Below are 25,034 nucleotides of genomic sequence, written 5' to 3'. Positions count from 1 at the left end.
AGACACCAATATCGGTCCCGTCGGTTTCAACTTTCACAGCCGCAGTGGGAAGAAGCGTTGAATGCCGGTATTCGAGAGGATGGGCCGGAGGCGCAATGCGTGGAGGATGGCAGATAGAGGATGGAGGATGGAGGATGGAGGATGGGAATTCGCGCCTGTCGAGAAAAACGTTCATAATTGTGCCACCACCAACGAAGGCCGGTCGGCTTCGCCATCCCTCGGGCCATTTTGCTATACTCGGGGCGGCTTCGGAGTCAACCGCGCCGTACGAATTCTTCGTTATCCAATCAAATTCACCGATTTGGTCATTGTTGCATATCCTCGGATTCGTCACCACCTCAAACGTTGGGGTATCTTCCTCAGGTATTGATGGACGCGCCTTGAATTGGGAGCCCAAGCGAGATCTGAAGCTGGTACATGCTCCCAGATAAGGTATGCTTTTCGACTGTCATCGCGGGGTCTTGATAACAGTGAGCGCATGTCGTGCGTACATGTACATTGATTGATCTATGCCCTGATACAAAGGGAACCATGCCGTTCACTGCTACATTCTAATATGAACCCCCCAACCACTCAAACGCCCCTGAGCACCGTATTGTCCCTCTCGCTCAGTGCAATGTACCTCTCGCTCAACGCCTCCGAGACCGTCTTGTTCACCTTGGCCTCTGGTCGCAAGTACCGCTCATGCAGCGCCTTTTCCACGGCTGTGGTCCCAGGCACGATCTTGCCGTCAGCTGTAGGCTCCATCTTGTCCTCGGCGGCACCGACGGCTGCCTTTGCCTTGTCAGCAAGCTCCGTGGCCTTGTCCTTGCCGCTCTCCCACGCCGATGCCAACGCGCCCCGGGCCTCGACAGCCTTGTCCTCGGCCGCCCACTCGACCTTGGTCGCCGTCTTGTCAAACCTAAGTCGCGCCTCGAGCGCCTTGTTCTCCGCCGCCTCTTCCACGCTCAGCCCCTTGGCCTTGGCATTGCTGTATGCCGCTCTCGCCGCATCGGCCACGCCGCCCGTGACATCGGCCGCCTTGACCTTGGCCGTCTCCTTGACCCATTCGACCTCCTCAGCCGGCGTCTCCCCCGTCAGCTTGGTCCATAACCTCGTAGATTCCTTCTCGATGCGCTCCCTCACGCCGTCCCAGTCTGTGTTCTGCGCCCAGTGCACTGCGTTCTCGATCTCGTGATTCCAGCGATCCTTGGCGACCTCGACCGTGTGCGCGCGCTGCTCCGCGGCCACCTCTGACCTCGTCGGCGGCAGCGGTTGGGGGATTGGGTCCACGAGAGACTGGAGGGCCAACGCTTGCGCACGGAGGGCGGCACCTTGCTGTTCGCGGTTGCGCTGGTGCGTCAGGACGGAGAGGTAGGCCACCGAGAGGGTAAGGGCGACACCGCCGGTCTGCGTGCATGTTAGCTACCGTTATTTGGCCTGGATACCCTGGGCACAGGGCGAAACTTACAAAACCCGTGGTGAAGCCCATGGTGACCGAAAAGTTAGTTGGCAGGGAGCGATGCGATGAGGTAATTGTGTGCGGTTCGACGCGGTCTGAGGAAGATTGCAACACGCTCGCAATCGAAATACTCCTTTGGGTATTTCGGTTCGTTCCAGCTCTCAATTGGCCTGCTGGAGTCTGTGCCTGGGCGTTGTAGCAACGGTAGAAAGGTTGGGCGGCTGTTCACGGATTGACGTAAGGTAGCCAGCTTTCGGTGGACGAAAAGTTCCGGAAGCTTGGGCCGGTGGCCTACCCGGTATCATCTCTCATGCCGCTTGCTTTGTCCCAGTAGCAGTACGTAGATCGTTCAAGTTGACAGTCGCTTTAGATTAAAGTACATGTATACTTGATGAAAATTGGAGTTCTAGCACTTTTTGGCGCCGTGCTGATGTGCATTTGGCCAACATAACATATGAAGTGACATTATACAAAGAGAAAAGGAGGTTGACCAGGACATAGTTACACAGTGCTATTGACTTTTATCCAGCCTTCCCACTCTTGGAGCCACACAATAAGACAGCACGTCAAGGCATGATTTAGATACCAAGAGCGCATCTTAAACCTGAACATAATCATGTCAGTCATTGCATGCCTATCAAGATTCAGGATTAGGCGCGATCGTCAAGGTGGTGGGCGGGCGATGCTACAGGGTAAGGTAGCTTCAGAGATTCAGGTAGATACGCTAGTCCAAATATGCACTAGTGGAGCTCGTCGCGAACAAATTCAACCTCTACAATAGTCCACGACCCCTTCATCACGAACCCGCATCCCTCCCCATCCTCCGATCGAAGAAACCGCCGGACCATTCAGCACAATGGCGGGTGGCACAGTCAAATACAGACACCTCAGTCGAAACTCGTCCGCGCGACAGGCCCTGCTGCGCGGTCTCGTCACACAGCTCGTCCACCATGAGCACCTCCAGACCACATACGCCAAGGCCAAGGAGGCCCAGCGCGTGGCCGAGAAGCTTATCACCTTGAGCAAAAAGGACAATTCGACGAGCCGGAAATCCGTCGAGGCCATGCTCTACGTGCGTACCAAGGAGATAGACGGATACTAGCGGCCAGGTCTGACGAAGAACAGGAACCACACTCATACATGTCCAAAGTCTTTGGCGAGCTACGAAGCCGATATCTCACCCGCGAAGGAGGCTACACCCGTGTCGTGCGCACCGAGCCGATCAAGAAGAAGGACGATCAAGCCGAGGCGGCCATTCTCGAATTCGTCGACGGACCCAAAGACTCGCGCTTCATGATGACGGCCAAGACCGTCGCGCGCGACCGCCTCCTCCGCCGCGCCCCGACGTCCGTCACCGCCCTCAACGTCAAAAAGGTCACCCAGTTCCGCGGCACGCAGCCCTTTGAGGACATGGTGCAGCGCTTCCTCCAGAGGCACACCGAGGGCAAGACCAGCCTCGTCGACAAGATCCTGCACCAGACACAGTCCGCCAACCGGTCCGTGACGCCCAGGCCCCCCGCCTTCAAGATCCCGGACACACAAGAGTACGTCTCCCGGGCGACGCTGCGGGCGCAGAAGCCCGTCACCCCCCTCGACGGCGAAGGGACGAACTTGGAGGCCGAGGGCGCGCAGGTGGCTGCCGAGGAGAAGCGGAGAACGGCGGCGTGGGCGGAGCAAATCGTGCCCAAATCATTCAGGAAAGGCAAGGGGTCCATGGCGTGAGCATGTCGGGTAAGGAAATGTATCAATAGATGAAAGGGCGAGGCAATGGCCCCATGTACAAAATTATGTACCCGATACAACGAGTTAGTCTTTGGGTGTCAGGACAGGCCCAATGCAATCGCAGCTGTACATGTCGAGCAATATTCAATGTCGCTGTCTCAACAAATGCTGATAAGCCCAGCTACCTAGACAAAGTCAAACGTATCGCCACGGTCTTGTATCATCTTTCCGACCCTCTTGGAACCCACGGTCCGCTCCAACTTCATTACATCGTACTTGGAGAACATGACCCTGACGCTGCCCTGGCCCGGCTCGATCCTCATATCTTCCTCGCTCTTCCCGAGGTAGCCCCCGGCAATCTCCTTGTAGAAGATGGGGTTGTCGGGTAGGCCGTAGAAGATGACCCGGTGGACACCACGCAGCTGGTACCGGCGGAAGTGATGGGCTCTCTCCGTGTAGAGGAGCACACGATGCCTGCCGTTGAGGAAGTGTGACCTGGCGCGCGATGCCTCGGGAACGTCCGAGTACTCGGAAATGGCGCCAAAGCTCAGGCTCAGGACCTCCTGCGCATTCGCAAAGTAGTTGCGCACGCGCACAAAGTCCAGGTAGGATGGGATGTAGATCAGCGTCCCCGTCGCGTCCTTGGCCCGCTTGACGAGGCCCGGCACGATTGCGCTCGTAAAGTACTTGAACCGGGCATCGGGGTCCTTGTCTGGCGACGGAGCCTGGAACCGCGAAAATGTCTGCTTGGCCTTGACGCCGAGTTGCTGCAGGTTCCCCGCGTACTCCAGCTGCAGGCGCGCCTTGCCCTGCCAGTTCTGGCAGCGGGTTCGGAACAGCTCGGTGAGTTCAGGGGTGTTGAATGCCGACAGGATGACGGTCTGGCGGAAGTACTTGGCCCAGTCTTCCAGGTACCAGCTCCGGACACGACTAAAATCACAGTCGTGTGCGTCCTTGGGCTGCAGGTTCAGGTGCTCGAAAATGAATTCAATGTGCTCCCAGTTTTGCATCAGGAGGGCGTCGGACTGATCCATAACCACCATCTCGATCGAGCTCAGAAAGTCGTAGTCGACCTTTTTCTTCTCCTCTTCGGAACCAATGGCCATCCGTAGTCCCAGGGGACTCGCAAAGAGTATGTCGGAATTGTAGAACTGCGCAAAGTACTTCATCGTCTTGCGCGTAAACTTGACGCCCAGGCGGAACATGTCGTCGTCGTTGCCTTCGAACAAGTCTCTAAAGTCAATGGGCCGATCCTGGCCGAACGTGTTCTGCTTGTCAATGTAGGACTCGTCGAACCGCTTCCTGTTCTCCTGCTGATCAGGCTCGCACAGATCGCGCAGCACGTTGATCATACGAGCACACGAATTCCTAGTGGGCAGCAAAAACAGAACTTTCGGGCGTGTGAAGCCTTGGTCGCGGAGGTCGAGCTCCGCATTGTCGCTCTCTTTTGCGAGCTTGTAATTGTTTTTGATGACCTTGTCTCTTGTTCTTCGATTGTCAGCAACTAGGATAATACGCAGGGGAAAAGAGCAACTCACTTGAAGACATGATTTAACGCGTGCAAGCAAACCATGCGCCGCAGCGCTTGTGAATCCTTGACTGTGCGATCGCAATGCAGGATATCCCGATAGCCAAAAAGCATCGGTGCAATCCCCTGCTCGACCTCGCTCAGGTTTGTCAGATGTTTCGCGGCGGTTTCCTTGAGTTTCTTCTTCAAGCCATACGGCTCCAGACTCGTTGTATGCGATGGTATCTCCATGTTGGCGTCCGTCCCCGGCTGTTGAAACGTGGCCCTCCAGGGCTTGAACAGAGCCCGCTTTGTTGTCCACTCGCCAGATTTCGCAGCCTTGACAGACATTGCACTCTTCTCCTCGTCAGGGCGAGCAAAGTGGATGTCGAATGGGTCCGTCGCCTCCTCCTCGCCATCAGAAGAGTCATCTTCCAGTGGTTGTTCGTCCATCTCCGGCCCGGCATCTTCTGGCTCATCGACGGCATCTGCATCTTGGGTCTTGCCCTCATCTTCGCTCTCGTCATCATTCCCGTCCTCCGGCGCTTCCATGTCGATGTTTGCCGCCTTCGAGGATGAGTGGTCGAGCTTGCGACGCTTTGCGTTTGGAGCATTATCATCCGTGAACCCTTGAAGAAGAGCCACGTACGGTCGCACTGGCGCAGCCTCTTCATCGTCATCATCTTCCAACATGTCCTCGTCCACAGACCCAGCAGCGTCTTCATTATCCTCAGACCCAGAAGTTCCGTCTCTTTTCAGAGTTAGCAATTCCATCCAGCGTATGCCTGCAGTGAGTTCAACTTACTCGTCTTGTACTTCTAGACGAGCCCCGTCAAAACGGCTGTTCGGGCCCCATCGGCTTGTGACTTTTCCCCGGCCTCTGCCTGCACCACGCCCTCGACCTCCCCGTCCACGCGAACCACGAGCTCGGAAGCCACCGCCTCTACCTCGAGGTCCCATGATGTTTTGGCTTGGCTGGGTATACTTGATGACCTGCCGTATCTGAATCAGAAGCCAAAAAAAAAAAAAAAGTAGAAGCGATTGCTGTACAAAGTTCAATGAGTTCTGGGTCTCTCATCAAGCTCACAGAAAAGTTCACAGGATCCCTGCTCAGGCTAAGGATGTACAGAGTAGTCCAGCCACATTCTGTGGGGCTGCCTCGACTTTTCCTGCGCCACAGCTCTTATCTTATCTTAGCGCGCACAACCCCCGGGTAGACTTTGCAGGCGCGACGTCGGCACACAAATTTGCCAACAAGTTGCTTGGGAACAGTCGTAACTTGCCGTCGTCGCGAAAAACTGTGGGCCCCAGGCTCCTGGAACGCCCAGACAGGCCCCTCCATCGCAACAAAAGAAGATCCTCTCCATACCGCAAAAACGTCCTCCACACCACTCGACATCACCACCTAAAATCCTCCCTCACAGCCAGCGACTACCACGCTATTGCCCAGCATGGCCGCTGTCACGGAGAGATTCATGCATCTCTCGCGCCCCCTGGGTCCTCAACAGGCCGGGCTTCAGTCGAGCATTGCCCCGCTTGGTGTCAGCATCCAGCCTCAGGTACATTATACTCTCGAGTCGATGCTGTGCCGTTCTTCTCTGACCACATTGCCCAGGCCATCCTCTCGATCCTCGACCACGCTACCCGACGAGACGTCCGTGATGCGTCCCAGCCCAGCCGCGTCATCGGCGCCCTCGTGGGCACCCGATCCGAGGACGGCACCGAAGTCGAAGTCCGGTCTTGCTTTGGCATCCCGCACACCGAGGAGGAGGACCAGGTTGAGGTGGACGTCGAATACCAGAAGAACATGCTCGCCCTAACCCTCAAGGCCAACCCGCGTGAGGCCCTGCTCGGCTGGTACACCACCTCGCTTGAGCTCAACAGTTTCAGCGCCCTCATCCAGAACTTCTTCGGCAGCCCAGACACCGGCACTTTCCCCCACCCCGCGATTCACCTGACTGTCTCGACCGACCCCAGCACCGCCATCGAGACCCGATGCTACATCTCCGCCCCCGTGGCCGTCAACTCGGAGCGCGCGGCCGAGAGCTGCCTGTTCATGCAGGTCCCCCACAAAATGCTCTACGGCGACGCGGAGCGCTCTGCCCTGGGCGCCATCTCGGCCGCCAAGGACAATGAGAACCGGAACGCCCCTCTCGTTTCGGACATTGAGGCCCTCGGCGCATCCATCGAGCAAACCATCGGCCTCCTCGACCGTGTCAGCGAATGGGTCAACGGCGTGCTGGACGAGGACGAGGAGCCCAACGCTGCGCTGGCTCAGTTCCTCATGAGCACCCTGTCCCTGGCGCCCAAGGTGGACCCTGAGCAGATTGAGCACGACTTCAACAACCACATCCAGGACGTCCTCATGGTCGGCTACCTGGCCAACACCATCCGCACGCAGATCGATCTCGCGCAGAGGTTAGCCACGGCGAATATCCAGATTGGCGAGAAGGAGGGCGACAACAAGAACGAGGGTGACAAGGACGGTCAGCGCGGCGGTGGCAAGCGTGGCGGCCGAGGAGGCCGCGGTGGAGGCAGGGGAGGTGGTCAACAGCGTGAGCCCCGGGAGCCACGTGAGCCTGCGGAATAGGGCGTTAGCTTTGACGATAGAACGACAAATGGCGGGTTCAGGCATTCAATTGGCATAGTGTTCCTATACTGCTTACTTAGGCGTTGCGGAAGGTCAAAAAGAGAAAATTCTTTGACCGCTGGGATTTATAGCCAAAAAAATTGAAAAAGAAAGATTGTCAAAAAATAAAAATACGCGAGACTCGTCATTCATGGAATGATGATTTCATTCTGTAAACCCCTCGAGCCGATGATGTGTGTACCTGCTCTGTGGAATACATTTGCCATACGGCGTTCCTTATTCTCAGAATTCGTCTTTTCTTTTCCACACCCGCACCGCCCTGATAACGCCAAAATGCTAAAATGCTTCATGAAAAGCCCTGTACGCGGCTCATGATAAGTGCCCCAACACCGTCTGATGCTTTCTAGAATCCATTGGCCGGCTTTTGTGGAAGGCTTGCCGGGTTGCCGTATGTTGGCAGGTGGTTGAAGTTTGGAGGGGGAGGGTGGTGTGCCGGCTGCTGTGAGGCATGCGGTCGTGAGGTATGAGGGAATTGGTTTGAGGATACGTGCTGCAAGGGCATCTGCTGAAGGCCGGGCTGCGTAGGCTGCTGATATTGGCCATACATAGGGGGCATTTGGGCTGTCTGATAGCCGGGGGCCGAGGTGTTTGAAGCCTGCCGTACCATGCCATATCCCCCGTTGTAGGGTTGTGGAGGCCCTGCCTGGTATGGGAACGCAGGCGCCGTGGACCCTATCTGGGGACTTCCATGGTGCGATGTAGGCGCCGTGAACGGTGGCTGCGGCCCTGGCCCTGGAGGCATCCCTACGCTCCCCGGCACGAAAGACTGGGTTTTGGGGTTGAAGCTGTGGTTCCGGTTGTAGCTTCCGGGAATAGGATGCTGCGACTTGGGGTCATGAGGATTCATGTGCGCAGGGAGCTGGCCAAAAGCATACGGAATGCTGGGACTGCCTCCTTTTGGCTGGTAGCCCGCAGGTGATGAGGGCGCGGGACCCCAGCCTTGCTGCTGCTGCTGCTGCTGAGGCGTTCCCGGTGTTGATGGGACGTACGGACTGCCACTGCTCGGAAACCTCTGGGGTTGCGCATGCGGCGGGTACTGTGCCTGCGCCACGGGATAGGTGGGATACCCTTGACCGGCGGGCGCCCCTTGGGGCGTACTAGGTGCCATACCAGGTACTGCCCCTGGCATGTTGGGATGTCCCGCAACATTGAGCGCATAGCCTGGTGCCATGCCTGAGTTGTACAGTTGCTGCATGCTGGCGTGTGATGGCAAACCCTGACCATAGCCAGTGCCCCAGGCTGCCTGCTGCGGAGACCAGTACGGCGTGTAGTTGTTTCGGGAGTCGAAACCATCAGAGTCGTCACGCCGATGCCTTGCACCGCGACGAGCCTTGCCTTGGGCTGTTTTATTGTTGCTGGCCGAGACCGAGCTGGTCCTTGAGACACCATTGTCCTTGTCTGCATCTGGATGGTGTCAATAAGGTACAGGGTCAAAGACCGAGAATAGGACTCACCCTGGGCACTGTCCTCGGCGGATCCGAAGATACGCTCACGCGCTAATTTGTAAATCTCTTCGCGTTCTTCGCGAGTCAGTCTACTATATTAGTATCCTGGCATAGTTTACTGTGACAGCTTTCCACTCACTTTTGGCCGGACTGGGACTTTTCTTTGCCCTCTTTCGAATCTGTGCCTGATTCCGAAGCTGGCTTGGACGGTGCCGCGCTGCCTGTGCCTGTCTCATCCTCCTGGCCTCTGCGCATGATCTTCTTGGGTAGAATCATCGGGGGCGACTCTTCCTTCTCTTCCGCCTTGGGCTCAGGGTTCCAGTTGGCGAGTGAAGTCGGAACTCGACAAAAAGGGGTCCGGAAGATGCGCACAGCGTCTTTGCTGGGCTCGTAAGAATGCGTCATGTGGTAGTAGTCGGCCAACTTGTGTGCCAACATTCTGTAGAAGGAATTGCCAGCTACCACGTCTTCAAACGGTTTACTGCGAAAATAGTCAGTAGATGGTCGCGGGCAGAGGTGGACCCAACATACTTGGAGTTTTCCACGAAATTGATCAGAAGAGCCTCGACCCTGAGCAGGTAAAGTCTGTCCTTTTGGTCTCTCATGGCGTCAATCAATTTGTCGTCAGGCGCTTGGCGATAGATGACATCAAGTGCGTCAGGAGGCGCCGAAGAACCTGTCAATGGAGGCAGTACGCCGCGCGCCTGCTGCTCAGAAGCGTTGCTGTGAGGTGTGAGAACACCAGGACCCGAGCTGGCTGGCGTGGCCTGCATGAGCCGGCGATCGGGCATGTCGCCTAACTGAATACCCCTGGCGCGAGCCGCAAGATCCGATCCCATACGTGAACCGGCGAAGATCGACCCCCGGACAGAAAAGACCTCATCGTCGTCACCTGCTGCCATCACACTGGCGCTGTCGTCAGGCCGCAGTGACTCCTTCTCGTCCAGAGCAAAGGTGGTCCCGGAGGTGATACTTTTCCCGTCAAGACTAGGCGGCTTTGTGCCAAGTTCGGAACTAGAATCGGCACGCTGCGAACAGTCTGAAAGAGCGCTCTCCCGACTCACGATCGCTGGCCTGCTCAAATGCATGTTGCCTGCCCCTTCGTCAACCGACTCCTTGCATCCTTGGAGGTGCGTGTTGAGTTGGACACCGCCCAGAGACTCTGCTACATTGTCCACGGTCAAAGGCCGTTGCTCAATAGGTCTACTACTCGCGTCCCGACCTCTGGTGCCACTCACGACCACAGGAACGCTGTGCGAGTCAACCGTCTGGCCGGTGGGAGGTTGTGTTGACATTGGGGGCCGGTTCTCCTTGCCGTCCCCGCCGATCTGAGGTGTCGAAGTCGAAGGGGGTTCCGCCATTGTTTTAGCTGCTGCCACCTGCTTGTGAATTAGAAACGCATGGTCGGAAAGGAAGACAGAGTTCATACCCGGGCGAATGACGGCTTGTTAGCTTTCGCAGACATTGGCAAGCTAAGTCTGATCGACAACCAAATAATATCCAAGCGCACCAAGGAGCCCGTGTGAGTGTCGTGTCCACACGGCAAAAATCAGTGACTGGTTCTGGGAATTTATCGAGACAAACAATCTCAGGGGAGCGTGTTACGAAAGCCTTTCGGACGAGAATGAAGGATGGAAAGGCGTGATCAAATTAGTAGGCGAAAGGAGTTGAAACAGGGCGGAACAACGAAGTCGTGAGCGCGTGGTTCATCGTCGAGACAAATGCTGAATATTATAGGTCGTCATTGAGTCTTCGCAAGTCGTTATGTCGATTATGCTGTGGACATTGTCAGTGGGATGATGCGAAAGGACAAATCGAAGCACAATGGTATATGTCGTTGCCCAGACTAGGCTACGAGCCTCAGGAGGGGGTAGCGCTTCTGGAAGGGGCACCAAGACTTTGATGGAAAGCATACCTTTTTCAAGCGCCCATGTCTCAGCCCTGATCGACGACTGCGCACAAAGATGTTGCGGGATGCGAGGTCGACGTGGATAGTCGATGGTGGGGAGGCGTTCCAGCGCAAGGCGTCCGACAATATGCAAGGAGCTGAAGGTCAATCAATTAGCGGGCCATCGGGCCAGCTCGGATGTGAGACCACAGAGAGATGGACTGTTTCCGGTACCGAGTAGAGGTCGACTTGTAGGGGATGGTACTGAAGCGAGTCCCAACCCAGTTGCTTTTCAGAGTGGGAGAGTTTGGTGTCGGGAACATTCACGGAATTCAAAAGGTGGTGAATCTAGCGCCGGCAGAACCCACCATCAGCCTCAGTTCCAGCCCGTCGCCTTGCTGCTGCTTGCGAGCTTAGTAATCACACCAGAAACAAGCTTTTGAGCAGTGACTGTTAATGAGGACCAACAATTCATTCTGATCGACTAATGAATCACTGGATTGCAGTGCAAGACCGCCCAGGCTGGCTGAACCTGCACCAAGGATCAAGGCGCTCTAGCCTTTCCAACCGAAAGGTAACACTGATCACGTGATGAAGATTATGCTGCTACGTACCACGTTCTCGGGACGACTCAGACCTGGGATCAGTTTGACGGCATTTACATCGACGTCTGCCTCACTTCATCTCGAACTGACTTGTCTTCCCAAGAATAACAAACTACGCGATCTCTGGAAAGAGCCATCAGCACATTATTCGCCATGTTCGGCTACACGGGACGCGGGGGACCTTCGAGAGGTACGCCCGCCAGCGTTCAGTGTCAAAAATGTCTAAAACGAGATATGTTCATGATCCGTCCAATCCGTCCATCTACAAGTACACACAGCCTGACATGACCAACGCCACTACTCGTACGAGTGCAAGGCATCGGCGCAGGAAAGACCTTACGTTTCGCGGCCATCTCGCTCACAGCAGTTGCGAAACCCCAAGCTAGCACCGAAGCTTGAGAGTGACAAGCTTGAAGTTTTGGAGAAAAAGTCGGTCTTGTTGATTGGGCTACAGGCGTAGTTTGGCTCGCTAACGGTGTTACAGAAAAGGAATCGCGGATGAAGAGATTGCAAAGCTGGAGGCTGAAAGGGCAAGAAAGCGTGAGTTGGAGGACAGCGACGATGACATGCTGCGCTCTGCACCGAAGAGGCAACGCTCGCGCTCGGCATCTTCAGAATCTGTCGCGACTATATCAACCAGGAGCTCAAGGAGCACGCGCCGCAGAAGTCCATCAGACTCGCAATCCAGATCACCGTCTCCGCGCCGTGGTGAAGTGGTGGAGCACCGGCCCAATCGCAGCATGTCTCCCGTCCCTGGGCGACAGAGACCATCCTCGAGGAATAGCAGGTCTCCGCCACGGCAGCCCGTCGAGAACTATCGCTCCCGAGATGACTCGCCTCCTCGAAGATATGACGGCAATAGGACCACGCGCCGGGAACGAAGGTTCTCTTCCGTGTCCAAAGGATCCAGAGATTCGCGGCCCCGTCACAGAGATACATCAAGGTCGCCAGATGCCAACAGGCCGCGCTATCGCGAGGACAAGCGCGAGTCTGAGCCGCAGAGAGATAATCGGGCTGGCCTCGAGGGCCCAGGACAGCAGCGGGAGCGTAGCCTGAGCCCCTTCAGCAAACGTGTAGCATTGACCCGGTCCAGGGCTCCTTGAGGGTAGAGATCGTGCCGGTATAAGCCGTGGGACGGTGGGACGGTGCGCGGTGGTGCCTTTGTACGATATGCGCGGGCAATAGTAATTTGGCAAACATGAGTGCTCAAGCCGCGTTCTCCGCTTCGGCCTCGGCCTTTTCTCGTCGTTCCTCCTCCTCCTCCTCCTTCTCTCTCATACGTAGTCCCTCTACCAGTGTGACGCCGTCCACCCCAGCCGCTTCCCCGTCCATCTTTTCCTTCTCCAGACCATTGGTTTTCTTTTTTGCCTGCTGGGCGGCTGCGATTCTCTCTCGTACCAAGCGAGCAATGGCGTTGTCTGTCCGTACATTGAGGATTTCCATCTTCTTCTCGAGATCGCGTTTTAAATCCCAGTTCGGCTTCCTGGGCTGTAGCTTGAAGAGATCAATCCCCTTGTCGTCCCGTGTCGCTTCTTCTGCGCGCAGACGCGCCTCCTGTTCCAGTTGTGCTGCTTGCTCCTCGAGCGTAGCCTTGTCCTCGGCCAATGTTGGCGGTGCCTCGAACCCGAGTTTGGGCCCTCTGGTTTCTGGGTCATAGTTGCGCCCGGATAGGTGCAGCGACGACAGGTCTTTCTCGGGAGCTGGCGGCGATGGCGAGCGAGTCGACTCGGGGGCGACAATCTCGTCTGTGGGTTGTTTGCGCTTGAGATTGCGCAGGTTGGCCAGACGAGCCTTTCGATCGTCGGCAGCGGCGCTCAGATTCGATTGAGAAGACATTGTGGATGCAACAGCAAGCGGACACAATCCTGATATCGATAAAAAGGGCTTTGCAGATTGTCAAGGACGAATGTGAGACAATGGCAAGTGTCGCAAAGCGTGCTTCAGACTATGATCGCGAGAACAGTCTTGACTTTGGTGGTGTTTCGATGTTTGGAAAAAGAAGGTGGGTCATGATGTCCAGGACTCCCTCCAGATGCAGGTGTTTGGGCGCCCAGACGCTAATGGCCAGCGGCTCCACTTCAGGCGGACTGGACCTGAGAACTCAACCCCCGAAATCTTGTCGCGGAAGTTCATCAACCTACAGCGACTCCATCGTTGGCCCCCGTGCTTCCATTCATTCAATTCCAGATCATATGAGGATCTCACCTTGTGGATGCTTAACTTGAAGCAGTATGACTGCCTCTTTATGCCGCACCTGCGCGCGTCGGCTGCCGACACCATCGATCGTTGCTCGCCGTGCCCCTACGATCCTCAACCGCCAGTCCTCCTCGTCCAGCGCCACACACTCAAGCCGCTGGTCTGATGCGGAAGAATTCGTTGCCAAGCAAGAGGCGCTGCAGCGCGATACCGAGCAATATCGTATCGAGCATGTCCCTCCACAAGACGAAAGCTTCCTCGAAGAACCGGACGAGGGCGGATTGAAGCGAAACTGGCATCGATTCACTGCCTCCAACAAGAAAATTGAGGGGACCTGGCGCCAGTTCAGCCCGGATCTCGACCTTCTCCGGGACAACTGGGCAGCACTGAGCCATGACGAGCGTGAGGCGTACTGGACGCCCATGCTGGCGGAGACAGTCAGAGCCGATCCTGGCTCGATTGCCCATGTCCTCGACGCCACAATGAAGCGATGGCCTCCGCAGCAGGAGGTCGCACAGGCCCTCGACGTCTTTTCCGGCTATTTGTCCCGCTATCGCAAGCAGCTTGGAGGAGCAGATGCCACCTGGAAAGAGATGAGGGACAAGGGGTACAAGGTTTTGATGACAATCCTCGGAGACCTGCCTCCCGAGTTCCAAGCTCTTCCTCAGAGGGTTCTCGGCAAGTTGGCTCGCAACTTCACGCCGGAACAAGCTCTGCACTCCTGGGAGGCTCTCAAGAATGCCGGCGTACGGACGCACCCCAACACCGCTCTGCACTTTGCCAGCAGTCTCGCTCGACGCGGAGGTGGCGAGACCAGCGCGAAGGCGTTTTATATCCTCAAGGGGCTCGCACTGAAGAACGTCAAATTTGACCAGCCTCGGTACGCCAGTGTCATCACCGCTCTGCTCACCAATTCCATGAGCAAGGTTCAAACGCCCAGAGACGCGCCTACGCCAGGCGACGAGTTTCTGCCTTCAAAAGCCGTCGAGTTCTTTGTACAAAGGGGCTACAAGCCGAATGTAATCACCCTGACGGCCTTCTTCCAGAACCTCATGAGCAGGCACGAGTACGACGAGGTCCTGGAGGTCGCCAAGGCATTTTCGCGAATTGGCGTCCGTTTCGACCGCGTCGCGCTGGGCGTTTTGCGTTTTGCCGCTCTCAAAACCAAGCACAGGGTGGAGAACGTACAGCACATTCTGGAGCTCGCCCGGCAGCACACCAAGGATGACTTGTATGTTACGCAGCAAACATTGAACGCGCTCTACTTCCTTGGGGAGGCTGAAGCCCGGGACGGCCACGTGGAGCACAATGCGTGGTCATCGGTGACATTCGATCTCATGCTCAACGTTTACGGCAAGACGTTTGCCATGCAGGAACTCCGTCGCTTCATACCTGATGACAGTCTACAGCAGAGACTGCACGATGCCGCCGAGAGGCAACGGCAGGGTATACCACAGGGCCACTCTGCCCATGCTCTGACGGGAATGGTAGAGACCCTCTTTGGATCGAAATCCAGAGCAGAAGACCAATACTCCCCACTCGACGTTGGGAGTCTGAGCTTCATGCTGAGGGGCTACCTAAAGTCCTTGCGCAAAGGCTCCGAGATCGCGCCATTCTACTACCACTTCAAGGGCAGTCTTCACGACCCCAGCAGCCTCGCCTTCAAAATGATCGCAGAGCACGGCCCTCTTGTACACAATGCTTTCCTTCAGGTCATGCTGTCTCATGACGTCTTGCTGCGGCCGGCGCTTCAGGTCCTCGCCGACATGCTCAAGACGCCAAGGGCGCTACCCAACGCGCACACGTACGCCATCCTCCTCGACGGGCTGCACAGGCTAGGGCGCGTGGATATTGCCGACAAGGTCAAGGCAGTGATGACGGAGGCCGGGGTCAAGCCCAATGCAGCCGTCTTCAACCTGCTGATCAAGCGCTATGCCACCAGCAAGGAGGACTCCAAGGCCATTGCCGCTCTCCGTGAGCTGGGAGAGGCTGGCCTGGTGCCGGACGCGCACACGGCCAAGGCCGTTACGCGCCTCGGTGGTGACGTGCACGTGAACCGGGCGGCGGACTTGGTGGAGCAGATTCGCCAGCAGAACGATGTCGCCGACGCGGAGGTGGCGCAGGGTCGGGATGAAGCAGAGAAGCTCGTTGAGACGAGAGAGATTCCGAAGCCGACCTTTGTGTAGACTAGACAGAGCCACAGACAGCAGTGGCCATGAACGCTGTGACTTGGTGTAGACACTACCAGCTACAAGCCCTGGCACAAGCATATTTCATGATACAATAGTGGCAGGACCAACAAGACCAATTAAGTAGCTCGAATTGAGATCTGCCACATTCTATGACCAGCAGCGTGATTGCGGCCCTCGTAGCGCATCATGTGTTCCACCGCGATGGCCAGAGTCGCACCGCGATGGCCAGCGACTCATGGTGCCGCCCCTCGACCTTCAACCTCTGCTTACTCCTGTCATCCTGCAAAATTGCGCAGCACGAGTTCCTCATGTCCCGAAGCGCTCCTGTGGCAGATTCCCAAATGTGAACGATAACATCTATCAAACATGCCGGACCCAGGTCTCTCGCAATTCACGACGGTCTTCCGCGCCTCCGAGCCGCGCCGGATCAAGCGCAACAGGCAGCCCGTGTCATGCACCGCCTGCCAGAAGCGCAAGTCGCGATGTGACCGCCGGCAGCCGTGCGCCGCGTGCGAGAAGAGAGGCGACGCACCAAGCTGTCATTTCGGCCCAACCGCCTCTGCCGCCGCCGCCAACCCAGGGCAAAACCGCACCGAGGTGCAGGACCGCCTGAGCAAGCTGGAAGCGCTGGTGAAGCAGCTCGCCGAGGAGCAGACGGGCGCCAGGCACGGCGTGCACGTCCAGGATGGCCATGTCGACGTGCATACCTCTCGGGCAGAGGACGCGGCGCGGTTGGAGTATCGAGGGCCGACGTCGTGGGCCTCTGTGGTCGACAATATCCACGACATACAAAGTGCGCTCGAGGCGGAAGATAGTGACCAAGGACCAGAGTCGGATGTCTTGGACGTGACAGACATTTTGTGCGGGTCATCCAGGACGACGATGGATGAGATCTTGCAGGTTCTCCCGTCGCGCACGGATGTCGACAAGCTCATCTCGGCGTACTTGAATGCCAAGTTCATGTCGATACCTTTTATCCATCCTGGGCAGTTCCGCCGCCAGTACGACAAGTTCTGGGCCGACCCAACCTCAATAAGCATGTGCTGGATCAGTATTCTATTCTCGATCATGAGTTGTGGAATCAAAATTACCCTTGTCAAGACTATATCGCTGTCCTCGGGCCCAGAGAGCCGGGATGCCTCATTGTACATGAACATGGCAGCCAAATGCCTCGTCACGGGCCAGTACCTCAAAGGAAGCCCGCACTCTGTGGAAGCCCTCATTGCTCACGTTCACTCGCGGCACATTCATGGACAGGACAGCGACGCCACCTTGTGGACCATGTTTGGCACCGTTGTCAGGATGGCGCAGCGCCATGGCTACCATCGAGAAGCACACAAGGTCTCTGCCAAGATAAGCCTCTTTGAAGCGGAAATGAGGCGCAGGGTGTGGTTCACCATCATGTCCTACGATCTGCTATGGTCCATCCAGCAGGGGATGCCACCCATGATCCACGAGGACACTTGTGACACTGCTCTCCCTTTGAACATGGCCGACGAAGACTTTGATGAGAACAGCATGAAGTTAGTGCCCCGGCCAGCGACGGAGCCACTGCCCATACTGGCCTACATTACAAAGTATCGACTGTTGCATATACTCCATCCCGTTGTACGACACGCACTTGGCATCAAACGCGGAACGGCAGCCGACGCGGCAGCGTTGGGCACAGCGCTGGACAAGTGGCACGAGAATGTCCCAGCGTGCCTCAAGTACAGGCCCATACGCGAGTCGTCCTTCACCGACGCCAGCCACACCATCTACCACAGGAACATGCTCGAGATGACGTACCACACCTCTCGATGTGTACTGATGAGGTCGTTCCTGTCGAGCCGGGGCCAGTCCGGCATCTACACGCATGCCCTTGCGATTTGCCGTGAGTCGGCGTTGCAGCTGATTGCGATGCAAGTGGACGTGTATAGCGAGACGCAGCCTGGCGGGCGTCTGTACGAGGACCGTTTCATGGTGTCCAGCCTTTCCCTGTTCAGCTTCCTGATAGCGGCCATGATCCTTGTTCTGGAACTGCACGACTACGACCAGATGCCGTACGTGTTCCCCTGCGCAAGCCCGGCTTGTGAGTGCTGCCAAAGGGCCAGTCAGGAAGAGAGGGCACATTGCACGCAAGTCCTGCGTTCCACGCAGAAGATGTGGGAGACCCGAAGCGACACCTCGGCCGATGCTGCGCATGTCAAGAGGATCTTGAAAGCCATGCTGCGCTGCGTAGATTCTCCAGGCTGGCAGTCGGAGTCGGACACGCTGTGTCGAACGACACATGCCCAGGAGGAGGAGCCTGAGAAGGCGTCCGAGAGGAATCCGTGGTCTGACGGTGTCCTGCCAACAGGTTCCCACGGGTTCCCGGAAGGCAGTGTCGGATTTGATGCAACGCTGCCAATGGAGAGCTTCTTCAACGATGTTGAAGGGCTGGACTGGGTAGGCCCCCATCCCCCCGGCGCTGAACCCATGAAGCTTCCTGAGATATTGACAATGACGGCAGAACTCTATAGATAGTTACCTACGATACGACCCGATGGAGATTCTGACCATGGGAGAGATATTTCCATAAACGGTACCATGGGCAAGAGAGTGTCCTCCCTAAACCCCGTGAGGTCGGACTTAGGCGTACATATATTACCCGATTGAGAAATACTCAACCCCGTCTCAGCCGCTCCGGATGGACTATCGTCATCAGACTCACGAGAAGTCGCGCGGTGTATTGGAACGACCCGGTCCAGTCCGCGAATACCGTGGCAATATATACAAGCAGGCTGCCAGAATAGACCGGCCCCAGGAAATATAAAAGGCCACTGCTACCTCGCCTAGGATCTCCTTCTCAACTCCTGAGGAAGCTCCCATCCACAAAGACGACAATTGACACACTCGCCACAAGACCAAACTGAGATAGTCTAGCAACCATGTCTTCGGCGCCCACCACTCGTCACGCCCTCGTCTTCGAGACTCCCGAGCAGCCACTCGTCCTCAAGTCGGAGCCCATCCAGACCCCTACCGCCCACGGCAGCGCCGTCGTCCGCATCCTCTCCACCACCACCCGCCCTCACAACAAGGCCAGCTTCGCCGGGAAGCGCGTCCTGCCTGTCACGGCCCCCTACGTCCCCGGAAACTCGGCCATAGCACGCGTCATCGACGTGGGCCCGGACGCCGTGTCCCTTGCAAAGGGACAGCTCGTCTATGTCAGCGGCTTCATCACCGCGCGAGACGACCACACCAACAGCCAGGTCCTCCTCGGCTTCTCCGACCTGGGCGCCTCCCAGTCCAAGAAACTCTTCAAGGCGTGGCCCGGTCTCTGGGCCGACGTCGCCACCGTGCCCCAGGAGAACTGCGTGCCCCTGAACGAGTCCCTCCTCTGCGGCACCATGGCCTACACCCTGGGCCAGCTCGAGTACATTGACCGCCTCGCTGTCGCCAACGGCGGCGTTTCATCCGCCGCCCTCCGCGCCGGCGAGACCGTCATCGTCTGTCCTGCCACGGGGCATTTCTCAGGCGCCGTCGTCGAGCTCGCCGCCCAGATCGGCTGCCACGTCGTCGCGCTCACCCGCTCCGCTGCCAAACTCGAGCCGCTCACCGCACGGCACGCCAGGATCAGACCCGTCGAGCTGACTGGCGATGTCGACGCGGATGCGAAGGCCATCCGTGCCGCGTGTCCACAGGGCATGGCTGACGCACTGATCGACGTCTCGCCGCATGAGGCCGCGGCCAGTCCGTCGCACCTACACGCTGGCCTGAAGGTGCTCTGTGGCCATGGCCGTGTCGTCTTCCTAGGTGCGATGGAAAACGTCAGCATCCCCTATATGAGCATCATGGCGCGCAACATCGCCATCAAGGGTCAGTTCATGTTCACGCGTGAGATGACGGCCGCGCTGGTCAAGATGATCGAGTCTGGCGTCGTGAAGCTCGGCAAGGAGGCCGGCCACAATGTACGGGCGTACAAGATGGAGGACTGGCAGCAGGCCATCGCGGAGGCGGAGACGGCAACGAATTGGGGCGAGCAGATTGTGCTCGAGCCTTGAGGGCGCGGAGATGGCCGCGGATATGGGCGTAGATGGGCGTAGATGGCTGGGCCCTTGGAGCTTGGGCATGTTGACAACGCGGGTGGTCTGGCTTTTGGGTCGCACGACCACGTGTGACAACAGTGAATATTCAATCAAGATTTCTGACTGGACAGTATCTGAAGGAATCTGCCACGCCGCATCGCGTCAAAGGCTTAACCTGCCCGCCTGCCCATGACCATCGCGATCTCTTGCTTGTTGTTATTGTTGTTGATGTTGTTGCCCACGCTAGATTTGTTTGCCTGGGTATCTTATGTAGCCTTGTCTATAGATGGCAGACCTTCGTCAGGTGTATGATAGCAGCTTCCAGAGCTCGCCTCGAAACGAAAGCCCAGCCCCTTTTCCCTCTTTCCAATAAATAACATTGCGCAGACATTCCTGACGTTACCCTGCGCTCCCAATCATGTGCTCATGAAACATAATGCCATACTCTAAACCTATCCCACAGTACATCCCGAATAGATGTGTCTAAACCGCCATGGCATCGCCGACCGCAACGTGTGCTGCCAAAGATGGTAATTATGCAGGTCAAGACGAAATGCCACGCAAAACCCGAGCCGGATTCCCGGCCACGACAGTGAAAGGGGGGACATCCTGCAGGAAAGAGGGTCAGCGCTGGGCCGCGAGGTGAAGCGCGGATGGCAATGAAAATAAACATACCTTGGTGACAACAGAACCGGCCCCCACGGTGCTGCCCTTCCCAACTGAGATGCCCGCGAGGATCGTCACACCGCCAGCAATCCAGCAGTTGTCGCCAATCGTCACGTTCTTGCCGGACTGAGGGCCCTGCCCTCCCTGGCGCCTCTTAGGATCCACTGGCAGAGTCGACGCGTAGATACTGACGTTCGGCGCGATGACGGTGTTGTCGCCAACCTTGACCTCTCCGACATCGTTGATCGTGCAGTTGCGCCCGATGGATACGTAGTTGCCAATGGTAATGTTATAGCCATAGTCGCAATTGAACGGGGTTTCGACTGTGACGGAGCGTCCCACGTGTCCGACGTGGGTGATCGGGGAAGCCTCTCCGGGGGAGAGTCGGATGGGATCGCGAGGTTGCAGAATCTCCAGAAAGAGACGCGCTCGTTCTTCGGGCGAAACTCCGTAACTTGGCGGTGTTGTCAGGTTGTTGAACCTCCAGCACGCCGCTGCGCAGCGCTCCCTCTCCAGGACAAGCTCCTTGTCGAAGGGGTAGAAGGGACGGCCGACGAGCATCTGCTCCTTTTGCGTGCGCTTCTGCGAGTACGCGGCCTGGGACAGGGCCAGTTGCGCGGCCATCTGAGAGCTTGACGGTGACTGTACTGCTGACGGAGGAGCAGGGCTGCTGTTGCGGTTCGGATGAAGCAGGTTAATCTGAGGTAACTGGCCTCGCTGGCGATCTGGATGGGGAGTCTCAGGCTCGTTCCTGCCCAGTTCGTGCAGCGAAGGTACGCGCTGCTGGTAATCCTTGGCCATCCTGTCGCTGAACGGCGGAGGTTGCGTGTTCGCGCTGATGGGTGTCGGGAAAGCGTTGGCGGGCGTGTAGGGCATGGCGGACAGCTTGTTATCAGGGCTCGTGACAGACGCGCTCGGGATTGTTGACGCTGTTGGCCGGTCATCATCCGTGACCAGAGGCCGGCCTTGGGGCGGGTCGATCCTGAGGGCCTGACCCCGATAGTGCGGGAGGGGCTCCCTTTTGACAGGTTGCTGCTGACTTGCATACGAGCCTTGCTGCGGCATACCGTACGCACCCGGAGGCACATAGGTAGGATCCTTCGACTCCAATGGTACAGTGGGCGACTTGTTTTCGGGTTTCTGCCAGCTCGAGCCCCTTTGGGGAGGATAGCCAGCACAGACAAACGCGCCCTTGACGCAGTTTTGACCTTGTTACTGATTAGCGATTGATCACCCGAGCGCGGCCCATGATCAACTCACATTCAGGCTTCGTCTCATCACACTTCTTCTTCCTCTTCCTACATGTCAAGCAGCCTGTTTTTGTCCGATTGCTGAAATTGCGCTTGCGTTTCTTGGGATCATGCTGCAGCATGGGATCTTGCCGGGAATCCTGACTATACTGTCCGCTGTAGTACGAGTGGGATGCCTCGTCCGCCTCAGGGCTCGTATTCGGGTAATCGCCCATCTCAGACTGTTCGTGTGTCCTTCGCAGCGCATCCCCAAGGTGGTCGTCGCCTTGTCTTGGTCCCGGCGACATGGTGCCAGGTTGTCGACTCTCGTATGACGGCCGTTGTTGGTGAGATGTCCGGTGTTCGCGGTCTTGGCTTTCTGATGGACCACGATATCCCTCTCGCTGGGGTGTGCCGAACGGATCACGATGAGCACCATGTGGCGGCATGGTCGCAGTATCAGGCGTACGCTCCTGCAATATGTGGTCCTGCCGACGCTCGACGGAGTCAGAGCGCTTCCTCTTGTGTGAGTCTTGCCTGTCCATCCCATGGCCGCTTGTCTGAATGGTAGGGCGATCTGAACTATCTCTCCTCCTCAACCCATCATCTGGGGCATGAAAAGGAGGCGATGCCTTGCTTGAAGGAGCCTCTGCCGCTGCCGAATTGTCAACTTTGATAGTCGGTGTTTCCGAGATGCTCGGCGAGCCGACGTTGAGGGCCCTGAAGCCAGACATGGTGGAGAAGACGCCAGAGGCAACTTTCGGCGCTCAGCGCCTGGCGGAATTGTCCAACTGAAGAAGCTGATGTACGGCGATCGGCGTAACCTTTGTGACGATTCTTCTGTGCGCCTGGGCTAGCCGCAATGATTGAGTAACGCAGATGGAGCGCAGTGGCAGCGATGGTCTTGCCGGCGGCCTAGGGGAGGGTCGAAACCGTGGTTATCGCCGCAAAGGTAGGTCACTGCAGAGGATTGCCCGGGCGTTGACCTGCAAGTGTGGGCTGCCACAATTTTCAAGGTCAATGTGTTCAGCCGATGGCGATGAGGCGCCTGTTATGATATTACGGCTCAGCAACCGAAACAGACTCCCAATCAAGTAAGTTTAGGCGGATGCGGGAGCTTGGGAGGCAACGTCCCAAACACAATTCACCAGGTGGGCGTCAAGTAGGTGGCGCGCGCTTAGGCCTGGTCAATGGTGACGCGCAATTACAGACTGCGGTACACTGTTACAGACGAATCGTCCAAGTTTGGGACGGGCCTGGTCTGCGTCTGCGTCGGCGTCTGCGTCGGCGTCAGACGTGCGTGAGAGGGCGATGTGATGCTGTGCTGAGTTCAGGCCAGCTGAAGCCAGTGTCGTGGGTGAGCTGACGAAGAGTGGTTGATGAGTGAGCGAATATGCGATGAACGAATGTGCCGACGACGACAAGGAGGAGTGAAAGCCTGAGCAAGGCACAAAAGAGGCTGGCTAGGGTTTGCGGACAGTTTTGGGTGGTGATGATACATTAAAGCGCGGTCCTCGCGGGCGTGGTGCTTCCTTGCTCTCGACCTGCGTTGCCGTGTGGGTGAGGTGTGATTAGCAGGGAGGGTTCGAATCGACCGTCTCCAGTGCAGTCCGGGTCTTTGATCGAGCTTTCAGTACCGTGATAAATTATGTCGGCGAGGCGGGCTGGGGCTAGTAGTGGCGGGTGTCACAGTTACAGCGCCTTGGGCCTTGTTTGAGCTTTGTGTCGTGTCTGGGTTGAGGCGGGCAGAACTGGAGTCGAGTCGCGCTCGAGGCTGGCGTCAAAGTTCCTTTCAAGCGGTCCCTCGGGGTTGTCTGGCTCAGGTTGCTGCTGGAGGGACCCTCGTGAGATTTGTTGTAGGCGGCAAGGCGCTTGGCTTGGCCGGCGCGGTGGTGGCTCGAGTTCTCAGGCGGGCAAGATTAAGAAAGACCCTTGCTCGTGCTTTCCGTTCCGCTAGTTGACATGAAGCTCCATCCGGCATCGACTGGAGCTCATGTCGGTTTTCTTCGCACGGAGCGGGGTACATGACAGGGCATCCGCGCGACGGTTAACAGGGCAGCTGCGCTTGTGCAGCTATGGAGTACTTGGGGGCTACCTGCCACTACATCGGCAGCGGCAGCGGTAGCGACAGTGCGGATGTAACTTGAAGTACGTACGGGGGCTCTCCAAGTACTGAGGAATTCACAAGGTGGTAATGAACGATGAAGCTGGAGCTGTTGACGAACAGATCAGTTGAAGCCTGTGCACTTCATTGATTGACAATGCCTTGGTCTTGCTTGCCTGGCTGCGTCGCTTCCGCGGCTGGCGCTTTCTGGCCTCAGTCAGGGAGGGGAATGTACATAAGACTTCAAATGGTAGTGCGTAAATAGGTCAGCCACCTGCAACTAAATATAAACTGGCCTTAATAGAATGCTAATAAGTAATAAGTCAGGTACATCGGCGAGTGACAACCGCTCCGGTCTCCAGTCGTTGCTGCGGTCTTCCGGGTTCCTCACGTCGATCACCAGGACTAGGACCAACACACCCGCCACCGGACGACGGTTATGGAGATCCAGCCGACATGTTCGACATTCAAAGTCTGCATGTCCCGTGATGCCTGGAGCCTCCAAAGTCTCTTGTCGCAAACCAGGGGGTCGGGCTAACGGCGGTGCCGGCGTTAAATGGCGACAAGGGGCGTCTCTGCAGCCAAAGTGCCGCCTCCAGTCCAGATACGTACGTACACGCAGATATCCCGTGTGTCCGCCCGCCCGCCTCTCTCGGCGGCGTTAGCGCAGCCATTTTGTTTTGTTCAACTTGCCTATGAATCGCACGTCACGACTCACCAGACTCCCAGGACCAGGAAGCTTATCACCAATTCCGGTGTAGCTTGGAGTCATGAGCGCAGTGGCCAACCAAGGCGACTGCGTATCCCTAGTTGCACTGGTCTTTCCCAGCGTTGCTGAACCAAGGGGGCCAAGTTACACTTCACTGCAGTACGTGGTGAGTAGCCATTCCGCCCACAGCCCATCAAAAAGAAGTTGCGAACTTGGGTCTGATCACTACCCAGGCCTTAAATGACGCGCTAATAAGGCCATAGCCTGGAGCCATGGACACAATGCTGAACGTTCGTTAACGGCGTACGTGGACGGTGATGCTCCGTTCAACAGTGCCATCGATTCAGCCACACGAATCCAAGAGGGGCCAATGGCAGGTCTCGGACAGGGGTGTTAATGCATTGCGTTGCCCTGGTCGCGTTTAAAGCACGAGCTGGCGCCATCCCTATCAAGCGTGCGGTCCGCGGCTAGGAGAGCCACACCCACAGTCCAACCTCCATCCCGAGCACCCAAATGATCACCGTAGTTTGTTCTTGGTACGGAGAGCCGAAGACTGCGTGAGCACAATTGTCAGTGTGCTCCTAGTACGTATAACAAACGATGCCGCAACTGCTGTCCAGTCATCAAGCGGCTA

General features: G+C 57.1%; 11 protein-coding genes across 11 annotated transcripts; 6 read left to right on the top strand and 5 right to left on the bottom strand.

Moving 5' to 3' along the window:
* Nucleotides 1–573: 573 nt before the first annotated feature.
* Nucleotides 574–1,471, bottom strand: J7T54_006477 (uncharacterized protein; the record flags this gene model as incomplete). The annotated part of the gene is made up of 2 exons (XM_051502912.1): nucleotides 574–1,389; nucleotides 1,451–1,471. 2 exons carry the CDS (start codon nucleotides 1,469–1,471, stop codon nucleotides 574–576), a joined length of 837 nt encoding a protein of 278 aa, XP_051365288.1.
* An 826-nt stretch (nucleotides 1,472–2,297) lies between these two features.
* J7T54_006476 (54S ribosomal protein L8-like protein) lies at nucleotides 2,298–3,163 on the top strand (the record flags this gene model as incomplete). The annotated part of the gene is made up of 2 exons (XM_051502911.1): nucleotides 2,298–2,513; nucleotides 2,567–3,163. The coding sequence occupies 2 exons, from the start codon at nucleotides 2,298–2,300 to the stop codon at nucleotides 3,161–3,163; spliced, it is 813 nt and encodes a 270-aa protein (XP_051365287.1).
* A 185-nt stretch (nucleotides 3,164–3,348) lies between these two features.
* On the bottom strand, nucleotides 3,349–5,815 carry J7T54_006475 (U3 small nucleolar RNA-associated protein 25; the record flags this gene model as incomplete). The annotated part of the gene is made up of 4 exons (XM_051502910.1): nucleotides 3,349–4,645; nucleotides 4,702–5,419; nucleotides 5,476–5,488; nucleotides 5,798–5,815. 4 exons carry the CDS (start codon nucleotides 5,813–5,815, stop codon nucleotides 3,349–3,351), a joined length of 2,046 nt encoding a protein of 681 aa, XP_051365286.1.
* A 306-nt stretch (nucleotides 5,816–6,121) lies between these two features.
* J7T54_006474 (translation initiation factor 3 subunit F) lies at nucleotides 6,122–7,260 on the top strand (the record flags this gene model as incomplete). Its single annotated transcript, XM_051502909.1, has 2 exons — nucleotides 6,122–6,229; nucleotides 6,286–7,260. The coding sequence occupies 2 exons, from the start codon at nucleotides 6,122–6,124 to the stop codon at nucleotides 7,258–7,260; spliced, it is 1,083 nt and encodes a 360-aa protein (XP_051365285.1).
* Nucleotides 7,261–7,663: 403 nt separating this feature from the next.
* Nucleotides 7,664–10,126, bottom strand: J7T54_006473 (R3H domain-containing protein-like protein; the record flags this gene model as incomplete). Its single annotated transcript, XM_051502908.1, has 5 exons — nucleotides 7,664–8,724; nucleotides 8,775–8,854; nucleotides 8,905–9,246; nucleotides 9,297–9,930; nucleotides 9,988–10,126. The coding sequence occupies 5 exons, from the start codon at nucleotides 10,124–10,126 to the stop codon at nucleotides 7,664–7,666; spliced, it is 2,256 nt and encodes a 751-aa protein (XP_051365284.1).
* Nucleotides 10,127–11,411: 1,285 nt separating this feature from the next.
* J7T54_006472 (uncharacterized protein) lies at nucleotides 11,412–12,361 on the top strand (the record flags this gene model as incomplete). Its single annotated transcript, XM_051502907.1, has 4 exons — nucleotides 11,412–11,448; nucleotides 11,748–11,798; nucleotides 11,846–11,966; nucleotides 12,046–12,361. The coding sequence occupies 4 exons, from the start codon at nucleotides 11,412–11,414 to the stop codon at nucleotides 12,359–12,361; spliced, it is 525 nt and encodes a 174-aa protein (XP_051365283.1).
* A 103-nt stretch (nucleotides 12,362–12,464) lies between these two features.
* Nucleotides 12,465–13,094, bottom strand: J7T54_006471 (uncharacterized protein; the record flags this gene model as incomplete). The annotated part of the gene is made up of 1 exon (XM_051502906.1): nucleotides 12,465–13,094. The coding sequence occupies one exon, from the start codon at nucleotides 13,092–13,094 to the stop codon at nucleotides 12,465–12,467; it is 630 nt and encodes a 209-aa protein (XP_051365282.1).
* A 395-nt stretch (nucleotides 13,095–13,489) lies between these two features.
* On the top strand, nucleotides 13,490–15,640 carry J7T54_006470 (uncharacterized protein; the record flags this gene model as incomplete). The annotated part of the gene is made up of 1 exon (XM_051502905.1): nucleotides 13,490–15,640. The coding sequence occupies one exon, from the start codon at nucleotides 13,490–13,492 to the stop codon at nucleotides 15,638–15,640; it is 2,151 nt and encodes a 716-aa protein (XP_051365281.1).
* A 372-nt stretch (nucleotides 15,641–16,012) lies between these two features.
* J7T54_006469 (putative transcriptional regulatory protein-like protein) lies at nucleotides 16,013–18,151 on the top strand (the record flags this gene model as incomplete). The annotated part of the gene is made up of 1 exon (XM_051502904.1): nucleotides 16,013–18,151. One exon carries the CDS (start codon nucleotides 16,013–16,015, stop codon nucleotides 18,149–18,151), a length of 2,139 nt encoding a protein of 712 aa, XP_051365280.1.
* Nucleotides 18,152–18,555: 404 nt separating this feature from the next.
* On the top strand, nucleotides 18,556–19,668 carry J7T54_006468 (Alcohol dehydrogenase-like protein; the record flags this gene model as incomplete). Its single annotated transcript, XM_051502902.1, has 1 exon — nucleotides 18,556–19,668. One exon carries the CDS (start codon nucleotides 18,556–18,558, stop codon nucleotides 19,666–19,668), a length of 1,113 nt encoding a protein of 370 aa, XP_051365279.1.
* Nucleotides 19,669–20,235: 567 nt separating this feature from the next.
* J7T54_006467 (maltose O-acetyltransferase-like protein) lies at nucleotides 20,236–22,321 on the bottom strand (the record flags this gene model as incomplete). Its single annotated transcript, XM_051502901.1, has 3 exons — nucleotides 20,236–20,301; nucleotides 20,368–21,566; nucleotides 21,619–22,321. 3 exons carry the CDS (start codon nucleotides 22,319–22,321, stop codon nucleotides 20,236–20,238), a joined length of 1,968 nt encoding a protein of 655 aa, XP_051365278.1.
* Between the last annotated feature and the right edge of the window lie 2,713 nt (nucleotides 22,322–25,034).

Source organism: Emericellopsis cladophorae, assembly GCF_022114955.1.
Source record: "Emericellopsis cladophorae strain MUM 19.33 chromosome Unknown NODE_4_length_1054762_cov_117_872525, whole genome shotgun sequence".
NCBI classification, from domain to species: Eukaryota; Fungi; Ascomycota; class Sordariomycetes; order Hypocreales; family Bionectriaceae; genus Emericellopsis; species Emericellopsis cladophorae.
Note: the sequence above shows the minus strand (reverse complement) of the source record. Positions and strands in the feature narration are given on the sequence as shown.